Source organism: Oncorhynchus clarkii, chromosome 3 (genome assembly GCF_045791955.1).
Source record: "Oncorhynchus clarkii lewisi isolate Uvic-CL-2024 chromosome 3, UVic_Ocla_1.0, whole genome shotgun sequence".
In the NCBI taxonomy this organism is placed as follows: domain Eukaryota; kingdom Metazoa; phylum Chordata; class Actinopteri; order Salmoniformes; family Salmonidae; genus Oncorhynchus; species Oncorhynchus clarkii.
Genome location: NC_092149.1, coordinates 78,623,328 through 78,639,525, shown reverse-complemented (window position 1 = coordinate 78,639,525; position 16,198 = coordinate 78,623,328). Strand labels below are relative to the sequence as shown.

Genomic DNA, 16,198 nt, shown 5'->3' with positions numbered 1-16,198 from the left:
AAACATACATGTAAATGCCTAGAATTAATACCTATGGTGATTCTGCGCAATGCACTTGGGCCACAGTTGTGCGTTGGTTGTTGGTGCATGGAATGTGTAGCGCGAGTGGGTTGAGGTTCCCGGGGGAGTTGGCGGGACGTTTAAATTCTCTGTTCTTGGAGTGTTTGGAAAACCTTTCATACAAAAAGACAGAATACTGTCTGTTTCATCGGTTCCTCCGGTGTCGTTCAGTCCCTAATGCATCCATGTCACCCGTTGTGTCAGTTGTCCATCATACCTAAAAAATAAAATAAAAAAAATTAAATAATAATAATCAAAATAAAATCGTTGTCCCCCTGTTTAAAACACAAATAACTCGTGTTTAATATTACAATAATAACACGATAATATTCAAACAAAACTTAAAATATATTTTTCACTTACCTCCAGAAATATCCATTAGGAGGGCTTCACAGACTATGTTATCTGTCCTGGGACTGCTGCCTGGTGTCTTTCGAAGTCGTTCAGAGTGCACACTTTTCTTTTTTTAATATATAAATTGAAAGATTAGTGTAATCTGTGTGGGTAGCTGGACAGGTAGGATGACTGACAGTGAAGGTGAACAGGTGGTCACGTGACAGAGGAATGGATGAGACCGAGGCAGGAATTCCTTTAACCATAAAGTGGTATATTTACTGAGTAGTCTGTGCTGCATCACAAAGGAAACAAATAACATGTATCCAATCAAATTCATAATCAAAGATCAAATCATATCATTCATTATTAACATAATTTAGGGAATTCAACAGTCCAGTTCATTAAGAAGTCAATAGTAATCATCCGCGAGTCATTTAGGCTCGTAACTATTTATCATAAATCATGAAAGAATACAAACAGTGAATACAATACAATCTATAATCCCCATTATCAAAGTCAATCAGTTAGCAAACAATGACGTTTCTCATTTCACTCTTTCAATTGTCTTCATGTGTCCATATAATTAATTTCAATACACATGAACCATATCGATTGCATAATTGGCCTATGAGGATCCGTAGGGCCGTGATCATTGACAAGTCACATTAGACAATATGTTTGAAGCTGCGCTCCAAGCCGCGCTCCGCGGTAATAACTATAAACAGTAACTGATGGCCCATCTCCGGATCGCAACAGATAGTTCAGATGAAAGGTAACAGAGTCGGTGGCCTTACGTGGATTCATGGACGCACAGAACTTCTGGATCAGATGGAGTTAAGGAAGAGAAAGCAGCGAGATCAGGCGATGGCAATTTCCTCCTTTTATGGAGTTGAGATCTGTCGGACATTTCCACCTGACCTAATTAAACGCCCCTGGCCCAGCTGAGTAAATGGACATGAATTAAAGTATTATTCCACCAACTCCATGGGCCTTTTCTACATAAATATTCTTGGGTATGTGATTATTTGGACTTACGCCTAAAATTGTGTGATCGTGAAGGGCTACGTAAAGGACAGGGCGCAGTTTGCTTCTGAGAATCCACGTCTAACAGTCGCTTCCCAATCACTTATGTCCAGTAGCCTTCAGAAATATATATTAGGAGGGATTCACTTATTCACATCTCTTTTTTAATCTGTCCTGGCAGCTAGAGGTGGACATTGAGGAGGTCCAGGGAGAAGACATGGAATCCTGAGAGGAAGACAACCAAAGCTTTAGTTTCCAGACTATCATTTCACAGATGTATGTTGAAAACATTTTTGGGAGATGCGATGGATCATTGGGGATCATTCAATATTCCCTTTCTTTTGATGTTCAGTGAAATCATCCCATGTGAGTCAACTCATTTAATTAAAGTTCAATTCGTAACTAAATAGTTTTTTTTATTTCTATTGGTATGCATCCTGCATACCTTAACAAATTATGTCTACTTATGATAAGGTAAAAGGTTTATGTTTCTGTCTCCATATGATATGGTAAATATATCCAATGCAAAAAACATCTACATTTAAATGGTATTTATATTAATTTGCATATATTTCCGTTAATTCCCATATATTCCCGTTAATTCCCACGGACAGTTTCCACCGCTGAATATTCCCCAAAATATGCAACCCTAGGTCTACCGTTTCAAAAGCTTTGCCCAACTCAATGAAAATAGCAGCACAATATTGCTTAGAATCAAGGGCAATGGTGATGTCATTGAGGTCATTGAGGACCTTTAAGGTTGCAGTGACACATCCATAACCTGAGAGAAAACCAGATTGCATATCCGAGAGAATACTATAGACATCAAGAAAGCCAGTCAGTTTTTCCAACACTTTTGATAAACAGGGCAAAATAGAAGGTCTATAACAGTTAGGATTAGCTTGATCTCCCCCTTTAAATAAAGGACAGACCGTGGCTGCCTTCCAAGCAATGGGAACCTCCCCAGAAAGTAGAGACTGGTTAAAAAGGTCAGAGATAGGCTTTGTACAGAAACATGAAATACGTTTTTTTTCTAAATAAAAAAAATGTATAAAATGACCTGAGAAGGAGAATTTGGTGTGAAAATTGACTAAATTTAGTCAAATGTAAAATGTATTTAAAATAAGACACTTTTCCAAAAACTAGACATCTTAGTCCTCAGAATAATAATTGATTTTGCAGATGCATCATGGTTTTGTAACTCAATTTGCTACAGATTATTATTATTTTTTAAACTAGTTGAATGAAAATCACCCAGGATCAACACTCTCACACTCAGTAATCAGGAGAATACAGTGGGGCAAAAAAGTATTTAGTCAGCCACCAATTGTGCAAGTTAAATACTTATTTTCCACCATAATTTGCAAATAAATTCATTAAAAATCCTACAATGTGATTTTCTGGATTTTTTTTCCTCATTTTGTCTGTCATAGTTGAAGTGTACCTATGATGAACATTACAGGCCTCTCTCATCTTTTTAAGTGGGAGAACTTGCATAATTGGTGGCTGACTAAGTACTTTTTTGCCCCACTGTATATTCAACTGGTCTCAACATGGTATTCAGATCTAAATGTAATGTATTAAAATCAAATGTATTTATAAAGCCCTTCTTACATCAGCTGATGTCACAAAGTGCTGTACAAAAACTCAGCCAGTATTGAGCATACAAAGGTACATATTAATTCTCATCTCATTCGGGAATGCACAAACACCATATACTTATTTTTAAAGTCTTTCTCTAAACAGTGCAAATCAAAATGTATTTGTCACATGCGCCTAATACAACAGGTGTAGTAGACCTTACAGTGAAATGCTTATTTACAAGCCCTTAGCCAACAATACAGTTAAGAAAATACCTAGAAATAAAAGTAAATAATAATTAAAGAGCAGCAGTAAAATAACAATAGCGAGGCTATATACAGGGGGTACAGGTAGAGTTAGAGTGACTATGCATAGATAATAAACAGAGAGTAGCAGCAGTGTAAAAGAGGGGTCTGGGTAGCCCTTTGATTAGCGGTTCAGGAGTCTTATGGCTTGGGGGTAGAAGCTGTTAAGAAGCCTTTTGGACCTAGACTTGGCGCTCCGGTACCCTCTCCACTACATGCATGTATTGTAATAAACGATAGAAATTTACGGTTGACTCCACAATCTAAGTTCATCAATCACAATAAATTAAAGGATTGGGGTATAACACACACGGTGATGTTTCCTCTGACCACTGATCTGAAGTCAATGCTGCAACTACATCCAAATGTTAAGGTAAAGATCCAGTGAAGACGAGCTGTTCCTAAGTCAGTGTGTATATATATATATATATATATATAGAGAGATGGCTGAGCTTGTATACCAGCTATATCACTGAACAGCTGACTCATTATGACACTGACCTCTGATTTGTGATGATTTCAAATGGATCCTTACGATCATAAGCTGTTTCTTTGCAATTTGAGCAGTTAAAAATAATATTTTGTGTGTCAGTTTCAAATCCCGGAAAAGGGTCTTAAAACGCCGAACACCTGGAGACCAATGGAAGAACGCGGGAAAGGAGGTCCTGCCCTAAGGGCGTGGCTTTAGTAGCACGGATTGCTTGCGTCATGTTAAAACTATCCAATCCGAAACATCAGATATTAGACACCGCCAAGATTGGTTTGAGAGAAAGGATGGTAAACTGCTTAAGAGGAATTTCGAGTTTACTACTAACAAAGTCAATAGACTTTTGGTCGTTGTCGATTGAAAGGGGGACATTTATAAACGTGACATGCGAAAGGAGGATTTGTCTATCTAGCGATCGATATAATAGCCTACCTGCTTTAAAAGTTGGAGGTAGCTTGTTATGTTAGCAAGTAAGCTAAACATTTGCTACTGCTAATTTAGTGCATTGACCGAGTTGTCTAGCATGCTACTACTGTAGCTACTTCCCGTTGTTTATACCAACTAATTTATCCATCAACTGATCATCAAAATATTAGTCGTGCTCTTTTAACTAGTCAGTTATATAGCTGTATATCTTTCGCTCGCATGTTCGTGTTAAGAATTGCAAACGTAGATAGCTAACATTTATGCCGTTTTATATTAGTTATGTTTGCAGATATATTCTCTAAATAACGTTACCGTTATAATATCCTCGGGCAGTGGTTTGCGCTGGCTACGCTTACTCTTCCAGTCTTCGCTTTTCGACCACTTATTAATGGCACGTTTTATTTAAGCTTTATTATAACTAGCTATACATTTACTTTTTATTTCATCGCCCGTGGCCTTCAAGCGCGAGTAATATTATTCATAGTTATTAGCAAGCTAGGTGACTAGCGAGGTTACTTTGAAAAGCATCCATTTTGAGATTGAGACATGATTGACCAGAAAGCTGACTAACTGTAATTCCTAAAGGTCCATGTATGCGCCGCAATAAAACATCTATCTGTCTGATGCGTGGATTATTGGGTTGCTTAGAAACCTAAATGTATTAGCTAGCTATTATTTCAGAATCACGATAATTTGGCGTCTAGTTTTGTTTCCTGTTTGGCGATAGGGATTTAGACCTCCTCTTCCTCTGCCCTCGATGCCAACAAAAACAGCCGCCGAAGAAGCAGAAGAAAAGAGTGCACTTGTAAGTGCACTTCAAGTTAAACCTTTTAATTGATCGGTCGTTCCTGCTTGCAAATGCATGTTAGCTTCTATTAGTATAACCACATAATATCAAATTGGATCAGTTTTCTTATACACAATCGTTTTGCACTCGGAATCGTCTCAAAACGTGCCTCAATGAATTAGCTAATGTTAGCTAGCCTGTAATATCACTAATGTTAGGTAGATAGCTAGCATCAGTTAGTCCCTTGTGCGAGCTAGCTAGTCATCGCAGGGTGTTAAATGGAAACAAATTCTCATTACGACAAGTAATCAGCCATCCAGGCACCTTTTATTGTTGTAGCTGGCTAGCAATTTCTGCTCTGCTTGTAAACTTCGTGGGGAATTTCGGGTCTAGGACGTGGTCAACACCTACTAACGTTAGGCCTTACAGTTTGATGAAATTATGAAAGTTATGATAAGATATCATAAATATTAAAACATGAATGTCTGATACTCATCACAGCTGACAAGTCTCAGCACTTTGGAATATGCAATCGAAGTTGTCTTGCAAAGATAATTTAGTCGACTAGTAATGTTTTTGTTCTGGCAATAGCGAGGCTGTAGCCAGCTAGTGGTGCTTTTGTGCAATAGCTATGTTGCTTATAAACAGGCAGGCTTTGCTTCTTGATCAATAACACAATCTGCTGCCTACCTTTGCAAACATTTAATGTATAATATGCAGTTCGTATAAATGTGCAATAGTTTGCCTGTGAAGAAAATGGTTTTATCAGGGATTGTGAACTGTCCCATAACACCCATAGGCCTATACAACTGTCACACACGGTGAGGGATTAAATGTTTTTTTTATTTTTTTATTAATGCAAATCACGATTTTATTTTTTTGCTCTCCATACCAAAGGCAGTCTCCTTTCTCCAATGCCACCCTGACCTGATGGAATTTTAAGCAGGTTAACCCCCATATAAAATAGATTGTTTTCCAGCAGTGTATACTTCTATACACCCAGACGGCTACAATTCCAGAGCTCTAACCAAATCAAATTTACATTTTATTGGTCACATATGTTTGTGCTTTTAGTTCTGACAGTGCAGTAATATCGAACAAGTGATTCCACAACAACTACCTAATACACACATCTAAAGGGATGGAATAAGAATATGTACATATAAATATATGGATTAGTGATGACTGAGCGGCATAGGCAAGATGGTATAAAATAGTATATACATATGAGATGAGTAATGTAAGATATGTAAACATTATTAAAGTCACATTATTTAATGTGACTAGTGATCCATTTATTAAAGTGGGCAATGATTCAAGTCTGTAAGTAGGTAGCAGCCTCTGTTAGTGATGGCTGTTTTTCAGTCTCTCAGTCCCAGTTTTGATGCACCTGTACTGACCTCGCCTTCTGGATGGTAGCGGGGTGAACAGTCAGTGGCTCGGGTGGTTGTTGTCATTGATGAACTTTATGGCCTTCCTGTGACATCGGGTGCTATAGGTGTCCTGGAGGGCAGGTAGTTTGGCCTCGGTGATGCGTTGTGCAGACCGCACCACCCTCTGGAGAGCCTTGCGGTTGAGGGCGGTGGTACAGCCGGACAGGATTCTCTCAATTGTGCATCTGTAAAAGTTTGTGAGGGTTTTAGGTGACGAGCCAAATTTCTTCAGCCTCCTGAGGTTGAAGAGTCACTGTTGCACCTTCTTCACCACACTGTGTGAGTAGATCATTTCATTAGACATCCGGCTCCATCATGGTTGCTCTCTGTTTCAGGAAAGTAATTGGTGACTTATCAGAGGAAGATAATGGCCAAAGATGTGAGTCTGATCAGAGACAACCAGATGCAGTGTTTTTCCATGCTGGTCCTGATTCAATACAGAGACCAGCAGTTGAGATTTTACTGGAATAGATGTTGATGATGGTCTTTCCCACAGGTTGGTCTGATGGAAACCAATGGAGAATTGAAGGTTTTCATTGACCAGAATCGGAGTCCTAGTAAAGGTGAGTAAAACAGTGTGTTGTGTTCCAGATCGGTTTCATTCAATACAGGTCTCTGTCAGATATGTCTCAACTCAACAGCAGGGGGCAATGAGACTGCACAGATGTAGCTCATCTCATTTTACTCCTTTGAAAACATTCTGCTCATCTAATCATAGGCTCCATTATCAGACAGGTGTTCTATAGATTCTGGGTACACTCAGAATTTCCTTTGGGTCAGTAAGCTTGCATCCTATAGGGCCTCCTGTCCCCTGAAGCCATCTACCTGAGAACTGGATATGAAAAGAGGCAGCCATTTTGTGGACAGTGGTTCCAGGTAACCCTAGTGTTGACTCTGTCCCCTCTCAGGTGTCCTGTCTCTGGTTGCTGTCCATCCTGTGTCAATCCCCATGGCCAAACAACTACTGCCTAAAACCCTGGGGCCCTCCAATGTCAACATTGCTCCACACATGGTGAGTGTGTCCGTTTCCCAGGCCCCCTATTGCATCTACCACAGAAATATCTCAACCACAGACTTGATGACAAAGTATTTTATTTTGACACAGTGTGGTAGAGTGCAGGTTGTTATTTGCTCTCAGACATTGCAAGCACAACCTTCTTAACTGCAAGCTCACCACTTAAATACACTTGCTGAAATCTCTACACAGTTTAAACCACACACAGAATCCATGGTGTCTAAGCCCCATCCATTATCATTGTGACGTGACCGGGGGGTGAGCCTAAGCTGATCAACCTCTGCAGTCAGCAGGATTACTCCCATCATCCCATTACATACATGGTAATATATAATATATAATGGGGAACAGCTTATGCTTCACCCGATGACCAGCCCGTAGACAGTGGAATACATCACCTACCTGGCCTGCCTCCCATAACAACTATAAGCAGGAAGTTCTCTTCACCTTATCACCCCAGAGTAGGTTCACTCCACCACAGGCACTTGGTACATTATGAGTCAGCTGCATAATGCTCTTTCCATCTTTCCTGCTGTTCTTGAGGGAGACACACTTGTCACACCATGATGTCGAGAGTCAGTTCAGATTGCTCTGTTGTAGGTATATGTACTGTATGATGACTGCTTGGTGCAAAGCAAGTTGCTATATGGGAATAATAAAGATTTTCTATTTTACTCTAAAACTAAAATGGTTGGGCACTCTCTTCCCACCCCCCCACTCCCTGTAGGTGATTGGTACGCCCCAGAGGCCCAGTGTTTCCAGTGCCATACTTGTGAACAGCCCTCAAACACCCAACTCCCAGTTCCTCACACAGAGCCAGCCGGCCGACGCGTCGCCATGGTCCTCGGGGTGAGTCACTACCCCCCCCAAAAAGAAAAATTCTACCCCACATCCTGGCAGGTCACTTAAGATGCACCCCCTCCTCTCTGTTCATTGATAGAGAAGCTATTTGAGCACCTAGCTGGTTTTAGGTGTTTAGGTATTGTGTGCTTCTGTGTGCGATATACCAGTGGAATCTAGAAGTAAACAGCTTTTTGATCACTTCTTTGTCCACAGGAAGCGTGGTAAGAAGGGGGAGAAGAATGGCAAGGGCCTGAGACATTTCTCCATGAAGGTGTGTGAGAAGGTGCAGAAGAAAGGTGTAACCACCTACAACGAGGTGGCAGACGAGCTGGTGGCGGAGTTCAGCGCTGCAGACAACCACATCTCCCCCAACGACTCAGTGAGTACGGAAGCTGTATGCACACACTGCATAGGGCTATACCTCAGAGCAGGCAGGGGAGGTATTTATGACATCCCTTTTTCTCAGGTAGAATTCTCCATTATGACATCGCACATTCTGTCTGACTGAATAGGTCCTCATCAATAAAACGTGACAATACAGTGCAGAGTGTTCGATTTTGCTGCTGGGGGTCAAGAAGACCCCTAGCTCTATTAAAACCATTGACAACTACGTGCCATTTTCAAGGGATTGTTAAATAAATGTAATAACTATTTGGTTTTAATATCATCTATTGAATATCTATCAATAAAAACGTGGTCAGATAAAGCAGATGCTAAGCTACAGGACTGTTTTGCTAGCACAGACTGGAATATGTTCCGGAATTCCTCCAATGGCATTGAGGAGTACACCTCATCAGTCATTGGCTTCATCAATAAGTGCATCAATGACGTCGTCCCCACAGTGACCGTACGTACATACTCCAACCAGAAGCCATGGATTACAGGCAACATCCGCACTGAGCTAAAGGCTAGAGCTGTCGATTTCAAGGTGCGGAACTCTAACCCGGAAGCTTATAAGAAATCCCGCTATGCCCTCTGACAAACCATCAAACAGGCAAAGCGTCAATACAGGACAACGATCGAATCGTACTACACTGGCTCTGATGCTCATCGGATGTGGCAGGGCTTGCAAACCATTACAGACTACAAAGGGAAGCACAGCTAGAGCTGCCCAGTGACATGAGCCTACCATACGAGTAGGCTCGTGCCTCATAGACGACAATACAATCAATGATTAAGGGAAACTAATTTTATGCTCGCTTCTAGGCAAATAATTCTGAAACATGCATGAGAGCACCAGCTGTTCCGGAAGACTGTAATCACGCTCTCCACAACCCTCTCTCTGACAGAACACCTCATTATGGCATCATTCTCTTACAGACCTCCTCATTATGACACCCCTCTCTCTGACAGAACACCTCATTATGGCATCACTCTCTTACAGAACTCCTCATTATGACACCCCTCTCTCTCACTTTCTCTCAGACAGAACACATCATTGTGGCATCGTTCAGACGAAACAAACCTCTTTATGACGTCACAATTTCATAGACACAACAAACCTGTTTAGGAAATAAAGATTCTCTGACATGGTCTACCTCAAGCCTAATTTACTTGCGCTACTACCGCTTCAGTGTTTGGACATCAAACGTCCTCTCTCGTCCACATAGGGTTTTGCATCCACATTCACCTCCTCGAAAACTTCTGCTGTGATTTTGAAATCCATGTGCGGACATTCCGGGAGGTAGACGGCACGGAAGTTGTAAATTAGGCTTTAGGACACTGGTTTTCTTACGAAATCACCTCACAAATCCATTGTAAGCTCTCTGCATACACACAGGAATCAAAGTCAGAGATGAACCTCTTCCCCCTCTCCTTGTAGCATGTGTACGACCAGAAGAACATCCGACGGCGTGTGTATGACGCGCTCAACGTGCTCATGGCCATGAACATCATCTCTAAAGAGAAGAAAGAGATCAAGTGGATTGGTCTGCCTACCAACTCAGCCCAGGAGTGCCAAAATCTAGAGGTAAGTCTATGCGCACACACACACACACCTGGCCAACTATGAACTCTCCTCACTCCCCCTTTTCTCTTATGCTCTGACACCCTGTCTGCGTTCTGCTCTTCCTTTGTAGGTGGAGAGACAAAGGCGACTGGAGAGAATCAAGCAGAAGCAGTCACAACTCCAAGAACTCATATTACAGGTGATCATAGGACAAGCCTGCCTCATAGATGACAATACAATCAATGATTAAGGGAAGCATAAAATACAAGACCACGGGTTGACTTAACGTTATTCTAACGTTCTCTCCATGATGTTCCTCTCCTGCAGCAAATAGCCTTTAAGAACCTGGTGCAGCGGAACAGACAGACGGAACAGCAGGCCAACAGACCTCCGCCCCCCAACTCTCTCATCCACCTCCCCTTCATCATCATCAACACCAGCAAGAAGACAGTCATCGACTGTAGCATCTCAAACGACAAGTGAGTGACTGTGTGTGTGTTGGTGTATGCCAGTGACAAGTGAGTGACTGTGTGTGTGTTGGTATATGCCCGTGTAAATTGATCATCAATTGAAGTAATGTAAAGACATTTTATTTTATCCAACATCGAGGCCATGGCAACACACCGATTTAGTTTTTCATGGTTGACTGTTTTTAATGAATTTATTCGTGTTCTATCCATGCTATTATAGTCTTAATTTCTTCCTCTCCCATTCTGCTGTGTTCAGGTTTGAGTACCTGTTTAACTTCGACAACATGTTTGAGATCCACGACGATATTGAGGTGCTGAAGCGCATGGGCATGGCCTGTGGCCTGGAGGTGGGCAAATGTTCCCCGGAGGACCTGAAGGTGGCACGCAGCCTGGTGCCCAAAGCCCTGGAGCCCTACGTCACAGGTCAGAGGTCATAGGGATCAGGGGTCATAGCGCATACTTAAACTTCATGCCCAAATCATCTGTCATAGCTTGAGCCATCGAGCTACACACAATCTCTATTAAAGTAAGCGAATTGGGCATTGTAAGACGTTGATAATTCGGGGTACATTGGCTATGAGAAACAAGGGCCTGTGTGGTTCTCTCTAAGGTCAATATGTGAATGTGTGTACTACTGTCTGTCACAGAGATGGCCCAGGGCCCCATCAGTAACGTCTACATCACTGGAGGATCCTCCACCAACGGCCGGCGCCATCACGGCCAGGGCAGGTGAGTCTCTCTCCTCTTAGTCAGGCTTGCCATCTGCACTTTCACATAGAAATATATGGTAACTCTTAGGGAGGTAACAATTCACCAATACGCATCGGTCCCCGATTCAAATGTTTAAGATACAAGTGCATCAGTCGGTGGACCCCAACCCGATCCAAATGTAGCGGTCAGAAAATCGATACAAACGTTACGAATCAGCAGTTCACACATTTCTTTAGCTCATATTACATGCGCCATATTACATCATCTCTTGTGACAACTGATGCCTCCTCTCCTTCAGTGTGGAACTGCATGTAACTGTGTTGACAGTCATTGATCTACAAGACATTTTGCATGCTGAACAACCTCAGGGAATATTGGTAGGCTAGTCAAACTGCGCACTGTGCCCAGCTTTGCACACTGACCAACGGGAGGTAAAAGGCCTGTTCCTGATCTTGCACATTGCGCAGCAGCTTAAGCATTCAAATACTGAAATGACTTGTGTGATATTAGGCTTTATTAGTTGAGTGACAACCTGTGTAATTAGTTGATTGTTTATCTATGCGTTGTTGAAAATGGTGTTTTACCAGAAATAAAAAGTAATCTACCCGGAGACAAGTCATCTGGCTATACCTGCTGAACATTACAATAGATTTTATTTTGATTGTTCAGGTTCACCATCAGCAATTGTTTTGGTAGTTTTTCCAGATATACATACAGGGTTAAGTTGATCATTTCATAACGAGGACAGCAATCACTTTTGCGAGGCGCACTGCATGGCTGAAGCGAGAGGAGAAGAGATCACCACTCTTTAAAAAATGTCCAAACCATTTGATTTTGAGATGGGGGGGTGGGAAATCCAAAGTTGTGCTAAATATTCATTGGCTATGTCATAACTCATTGGTAAATAATAAATATTCATTGGCTATGTCATAACTCATTGGTAAATAATAAATATTGATATGTTACTAGCTCAAACACAATCTGCAAAAATGACAAGTTAATTAGTAGGTGATGGTGATTTCAGAACCAGAGTGTGGGGACAAAATGGGCTACATTGCCACACCTAATCTGATAGTGGTAGTGAGTGGTTGATGCTTAGTCTCCCTTATGGCTCAGCTCAGGTGCCTACATAGTACGTACACCATAGTAGTCGGCTCAGCTCAGGTGCCTACATAGTACGTACACCATAGTGGTCGGCTCAGCTCAAGTGCCTACATAGTACGTACACCATAGTGGTCGGCTCAGCTCAAGTGCCTACATAGTACGTACACCATAGTGGTCATAGGTGCCTACATAGTACGTACACCATAGTGGTCGGCTCAGCTCAGGTGCCTACATAGTACGTACACCATAGTGGTCGGCTCAGCTCAGGTGCCTACATAGTACGTACACAATAGTGGTCGGCTCAGCTCAGGTGCCTACATAGTACGTACACCATAGTGGTCGGCTCAGCTCAGGTGCCTACATAGTACGTACACCATAGTGGTCGGCTCAGCTCAGGTGCCTACATAGTACGTACACCATAGTGGTCGGCTCAGCTCAGGTGCCTACATAGTACGTACACCATAGTGGTCGGCTCAGCTCAGGTGCCTACATAGTACGTACACCATAGTGGTCGGCTCAGCTCAGGTGCCTACATAGTACGTAAACCATAGTAGTCGGCTCAGCTCAGGTGCCTACATAGTACGTACACCATAGTAGTCGGCTCAGACAAATCCAGCTCACGAGCTCCATCAGCAGCAGATTTTCATTTAGAATGGAAAATGAATGTGTTTATACAGCAAATGTTTGTGCGATTCGTTCGCTAATCAAACTAAAACGTTTAGTTCCTGTATGGTATCGGGGCCCATGTGTCTATATATAGTGCCTTTGGAAAGTATTCAGACCCCCTTGACTTTTTCCACATTTTGTTACATTACAGCCTGTATCTAAAATAAATTAAATTAAAAAATCTCTGTAATATACACACGATACCCCATCATGAGAAAGTGAAAAAAATAAAAGGTTTTTAGACATTTTTGCAAATGTATTAAAAATACAAAACAAAAATACCTAATTTACATAAGTATTCAGACCCTTTGATATGAGACTCAAAATTGAGCTCAGGTGCATCCTGTTTCCATTGATCATCCTTGAGATGTTTCTACAACTTGATTGGAGTCCACTTGTGGTAAATTCAATTGATTAGACATGATTTGGAAAGGTGCACACCTGTCTATATAAAGTCCCACAGTTGACAGTGCATGTCAGAGCAAAAACCATGAGGTTGAAGGAATTGTCCGTAGAGCTCAGAGACAGGATTTTGTCGAGGCATAGATCTGGGGAAAGGTAGCAAAAAATGTCTGTAGCATTGAAGGTCCCCAAGAACACAGTGGCCTCCATCATTCTTAAATGGAAGAAGTTTGGAACCACCAAGACTCTACCTAGAATTGGCCACCCGGCCAAACTGAGCAATCGGGGGAGAACGACCTTGGTCAGGGAGATGACCAAGAACCCGATGGTCATTCTGACAGACTTCCTCTGTGGAGATGGGAGAACCTTCCAGAAGGACCGCCATCTCTGCAGCATTCCACCAATCAGGCCTTTATGGTAGAGTGGCCAGACGGAAGCCACTCCTCTGTTCATCATGTAGCCCGCTTGGCGTTTTCCAGAGCAAAGTATAGAGAGATCCTTGATGAAAACCTGCTCCAGAGCGCTCTGGGTCTCAGACTGGGGCGAAGGTTCACCTTCCAACAGGACAATGACCCTAAACACACAGCCAAGACAACGCTGCAGTGGCTTTGGGACAAGTCTCTGAATATCCGTGAGTAACCCAGCCAGAGCCCGGACTTGAACCTGATCGAACATCTCTGGAGAGACCTGAAAATAGCTGTGTACCAACGCTCCCCGTCTAAGCTGACAGCGCTTGAGAGGATCTGCAGAGAGGAATGTGAGAAACTTCTCAAATGCAGGTGTGCCATGCTTGCAGCGCCATACCCAAGAAGCCTTGAGGCTGCAATCGTTGCCAAAGGTGCTTCAACAAAGTACTACTGAGTAAAGGGTCTGAATACTTATGTAAATGTAATATTTCAGTTATTTATTTTAATTATAACTTAGCAAAAATGTGTAAACCTGTTTTTTTCTTTGTCAATATGGGGGTATTGTGTGTAGATTGATGAGGGGAAAAAACATTCATAGAATAAGGGAGGTGATAAGAACAAGGCTGTAACCTAACAAATAGTTAAGGGGTCTGAATACTTTACGAAGCCACTGTAGGTATAGAATTATCCTGAAAGGGAAAGATGCACATCCCTACTAACTCTACTACTCTCTTCTTCCCCCTCTGTATCTCTCTGTAGTGACAGCGGTGCAGATGGTCCCCTGGCCTCCAGCTCTAATGACTCTCACTACAGCAGCTCCCGTGTTGAGACCCCTGTGTCGTACATGGGGGATGATGACGAGGAGGACGATTACGACGAGAACGACGATGAAGATTAACTTTCTGCCGCGCCAAGCCTCTCAAACAAGCAGTCTGTCTCTCTCTCTCTCTCTCTCTCTGAGTATCTCTCTCTCCCTGAGTATCTCTATCTCTCTCTCTCTGAGTATCTCTCTCTCCCTGAGTATTTCTCCCCCTCCGAGTATCTTTCTCTCTCTCTCTGTAAGGGGCGTTGAAGAATGTTTTTCTGGGTATGAAGAGTGTGCAGACCTCTTCTCCTCAGAGGGGGTGGTCCTGAATCACATGCTGCACATTGGCTCTCTGGGAAGTGTAGTCTATGGCTTTGGCACTGTGCTGCAGCATTTCTCTGTCTATTATCACCCTCTTCTTGGCCAGCCACCTGCTGGAGAATAAAGGGAAAAGAAACATCTTCCAGACAACCCTGTTGGAGAATGTATAGTGTTCCTTGTGTGTGAAATAGTTAGCTTTGTTATGTTTTGATTTCTTTGGACAGACTCAATGGTGAACCACTGTTTCAAGATGGCTGCCAGTGCAACTGCCCCCAGACCGCTGGCTCAGAGACACACACTGGTTCCAAAATGTCCTGTTTAGTCGCCACAACGCCCTAAGAAAGTTTGGGACTGCATTTCGAAAGTGTGGACACTGTTCTGTTATCGCCCTCTTTTGTGGCATTGATATCAATGGGCTGGTGTGTTGGGCTAGCTTCCTCTCATTCTGTAGGCAGATGCTTTTCTGGTCCTTATTTGTTTAAGTTTTGGAGAGCGCCCTTCCACACTATGGTAGTGTTTACAAGTGACGGGCACGAGCGAGGAAAATAACTCCTACCCACGCTCCCCTATAGGAAAATGTTTTGTGTTTGAATGATGTAAACTGATCCTATGAAGATTGTAGTTTATAACATCCTTTACAGGTCAGTGGCGGAAGGAAGACCTGGACATTATTGATGTATCTAAGATGTGGGTTGTATAGGTCTGTCTCCATGGACCCCCTTCGAAGATCTCCTCTTTTTTTTTAACTGAACAACATGTACTGACTCTTCCAAAATACCTTTTCTGTAATCTAATATAATTTTGTCAATTAAATATAGAGAATGTTTTAACAAGTTTACTTCAGTTAGTGGTTTTGTGCGGTGTTATAATCTGAAAAGCATATGGTATTTTGCACTACTCAATTGGCTTCAACAGCTGAAATAGCACCGTAATAACCTCAAATAGGTCAAACATATGACATCCTTTGGGCATTTTCCTCTGGGAAATCTGATGTGTTGACTTGCGCTCTCGAAAGCCTTGTTCACATTTGGTATTTTGATGTGACTCAAATCCTTTTTCCTGCAGTCA

At 42.2% G+C, this 16,198-nt stretch overlaps 1 protein-coding gene across 3 annotated transcripts; it reads left to right on the top strand.

Annotated features, from left to right (window-relative positions):
* The first annotated feature begins 4,045 nt into the window (after positions 1–4,045).
* On the top strand, positions 4,046–15,972 carry LOC139405116 (transcription factor Dp-1-like). Of its 3 annotated transcripts, XM_071147564.1 has the most exons (12): positions 4,046–5,023; positions 6,774–6,817; positions 6,935–7,001; positions 7,347–7,450; positions 8,181–8,302; positions 8,510–8,675; positions 10,119–10,265; positions 10,375–10,443; positions 10,572–10,723; positions 10,971–11,137; positions 11,362–11,443; positions 14,764–15,972. In XM_071147564.1, the coding sequence occupies exons 2-12, from the start codon at positions 6,806–6,808 to the stop codon at positions 14,900–14,902; spliced, it is 1,227 nt and encodes a 408-aa protein (XP_071003665.1). In that variant the 5' UTR covers positions 4,046–5,023; positions 6,774–6,805; the 3' UTR covers positions 14,903–15,972. The 3 variants fall into 3 exon arrangements, with proteins under 3 accessions (XP_071003665.1, XP_071003663.1, XP_071003666.1); XM_071147562.1 differs by lacking the exon at positions 6,774–6,817 and having other exon boundaries at positions 4,834–5,023; positions 14,764–15,963; XM_071147565.1 differs by lacking the exon at positions 4,046–5,023 and having other exon boundaries at positions 6,626–6,817; positions 14,764–15,958.
* The last annotated feature ends 226 nt before the right edge of the window (positions 15,973–16,198 follow it).

Excerpts from the sequence above, each read along its gene's own strand:
- LOC139405116 (XM_071147562.1), top strand. The coding sequence starts at position 4,976 with ATGCCAACAAAAACAGCCGCCGAAGAAGCAGAAGAAAAGAGTGCACTT. Across the intron at positions 7,002-7,346 it reads GAATCGGAGTCCTAGTAAAG|GTGTCCTGTCTCTGGTTGCT; the intron begins GTGAGTAAAACA and ends GTCCCCTCTCAG. Across the intron at positions 10,444-10,571 it reads TCCAAGAACTCATATTACAG|CAAATAGCCTTTAAGAACCT; the intron begins GTGATCATAGGA and ends CCTCTCCTGCAG.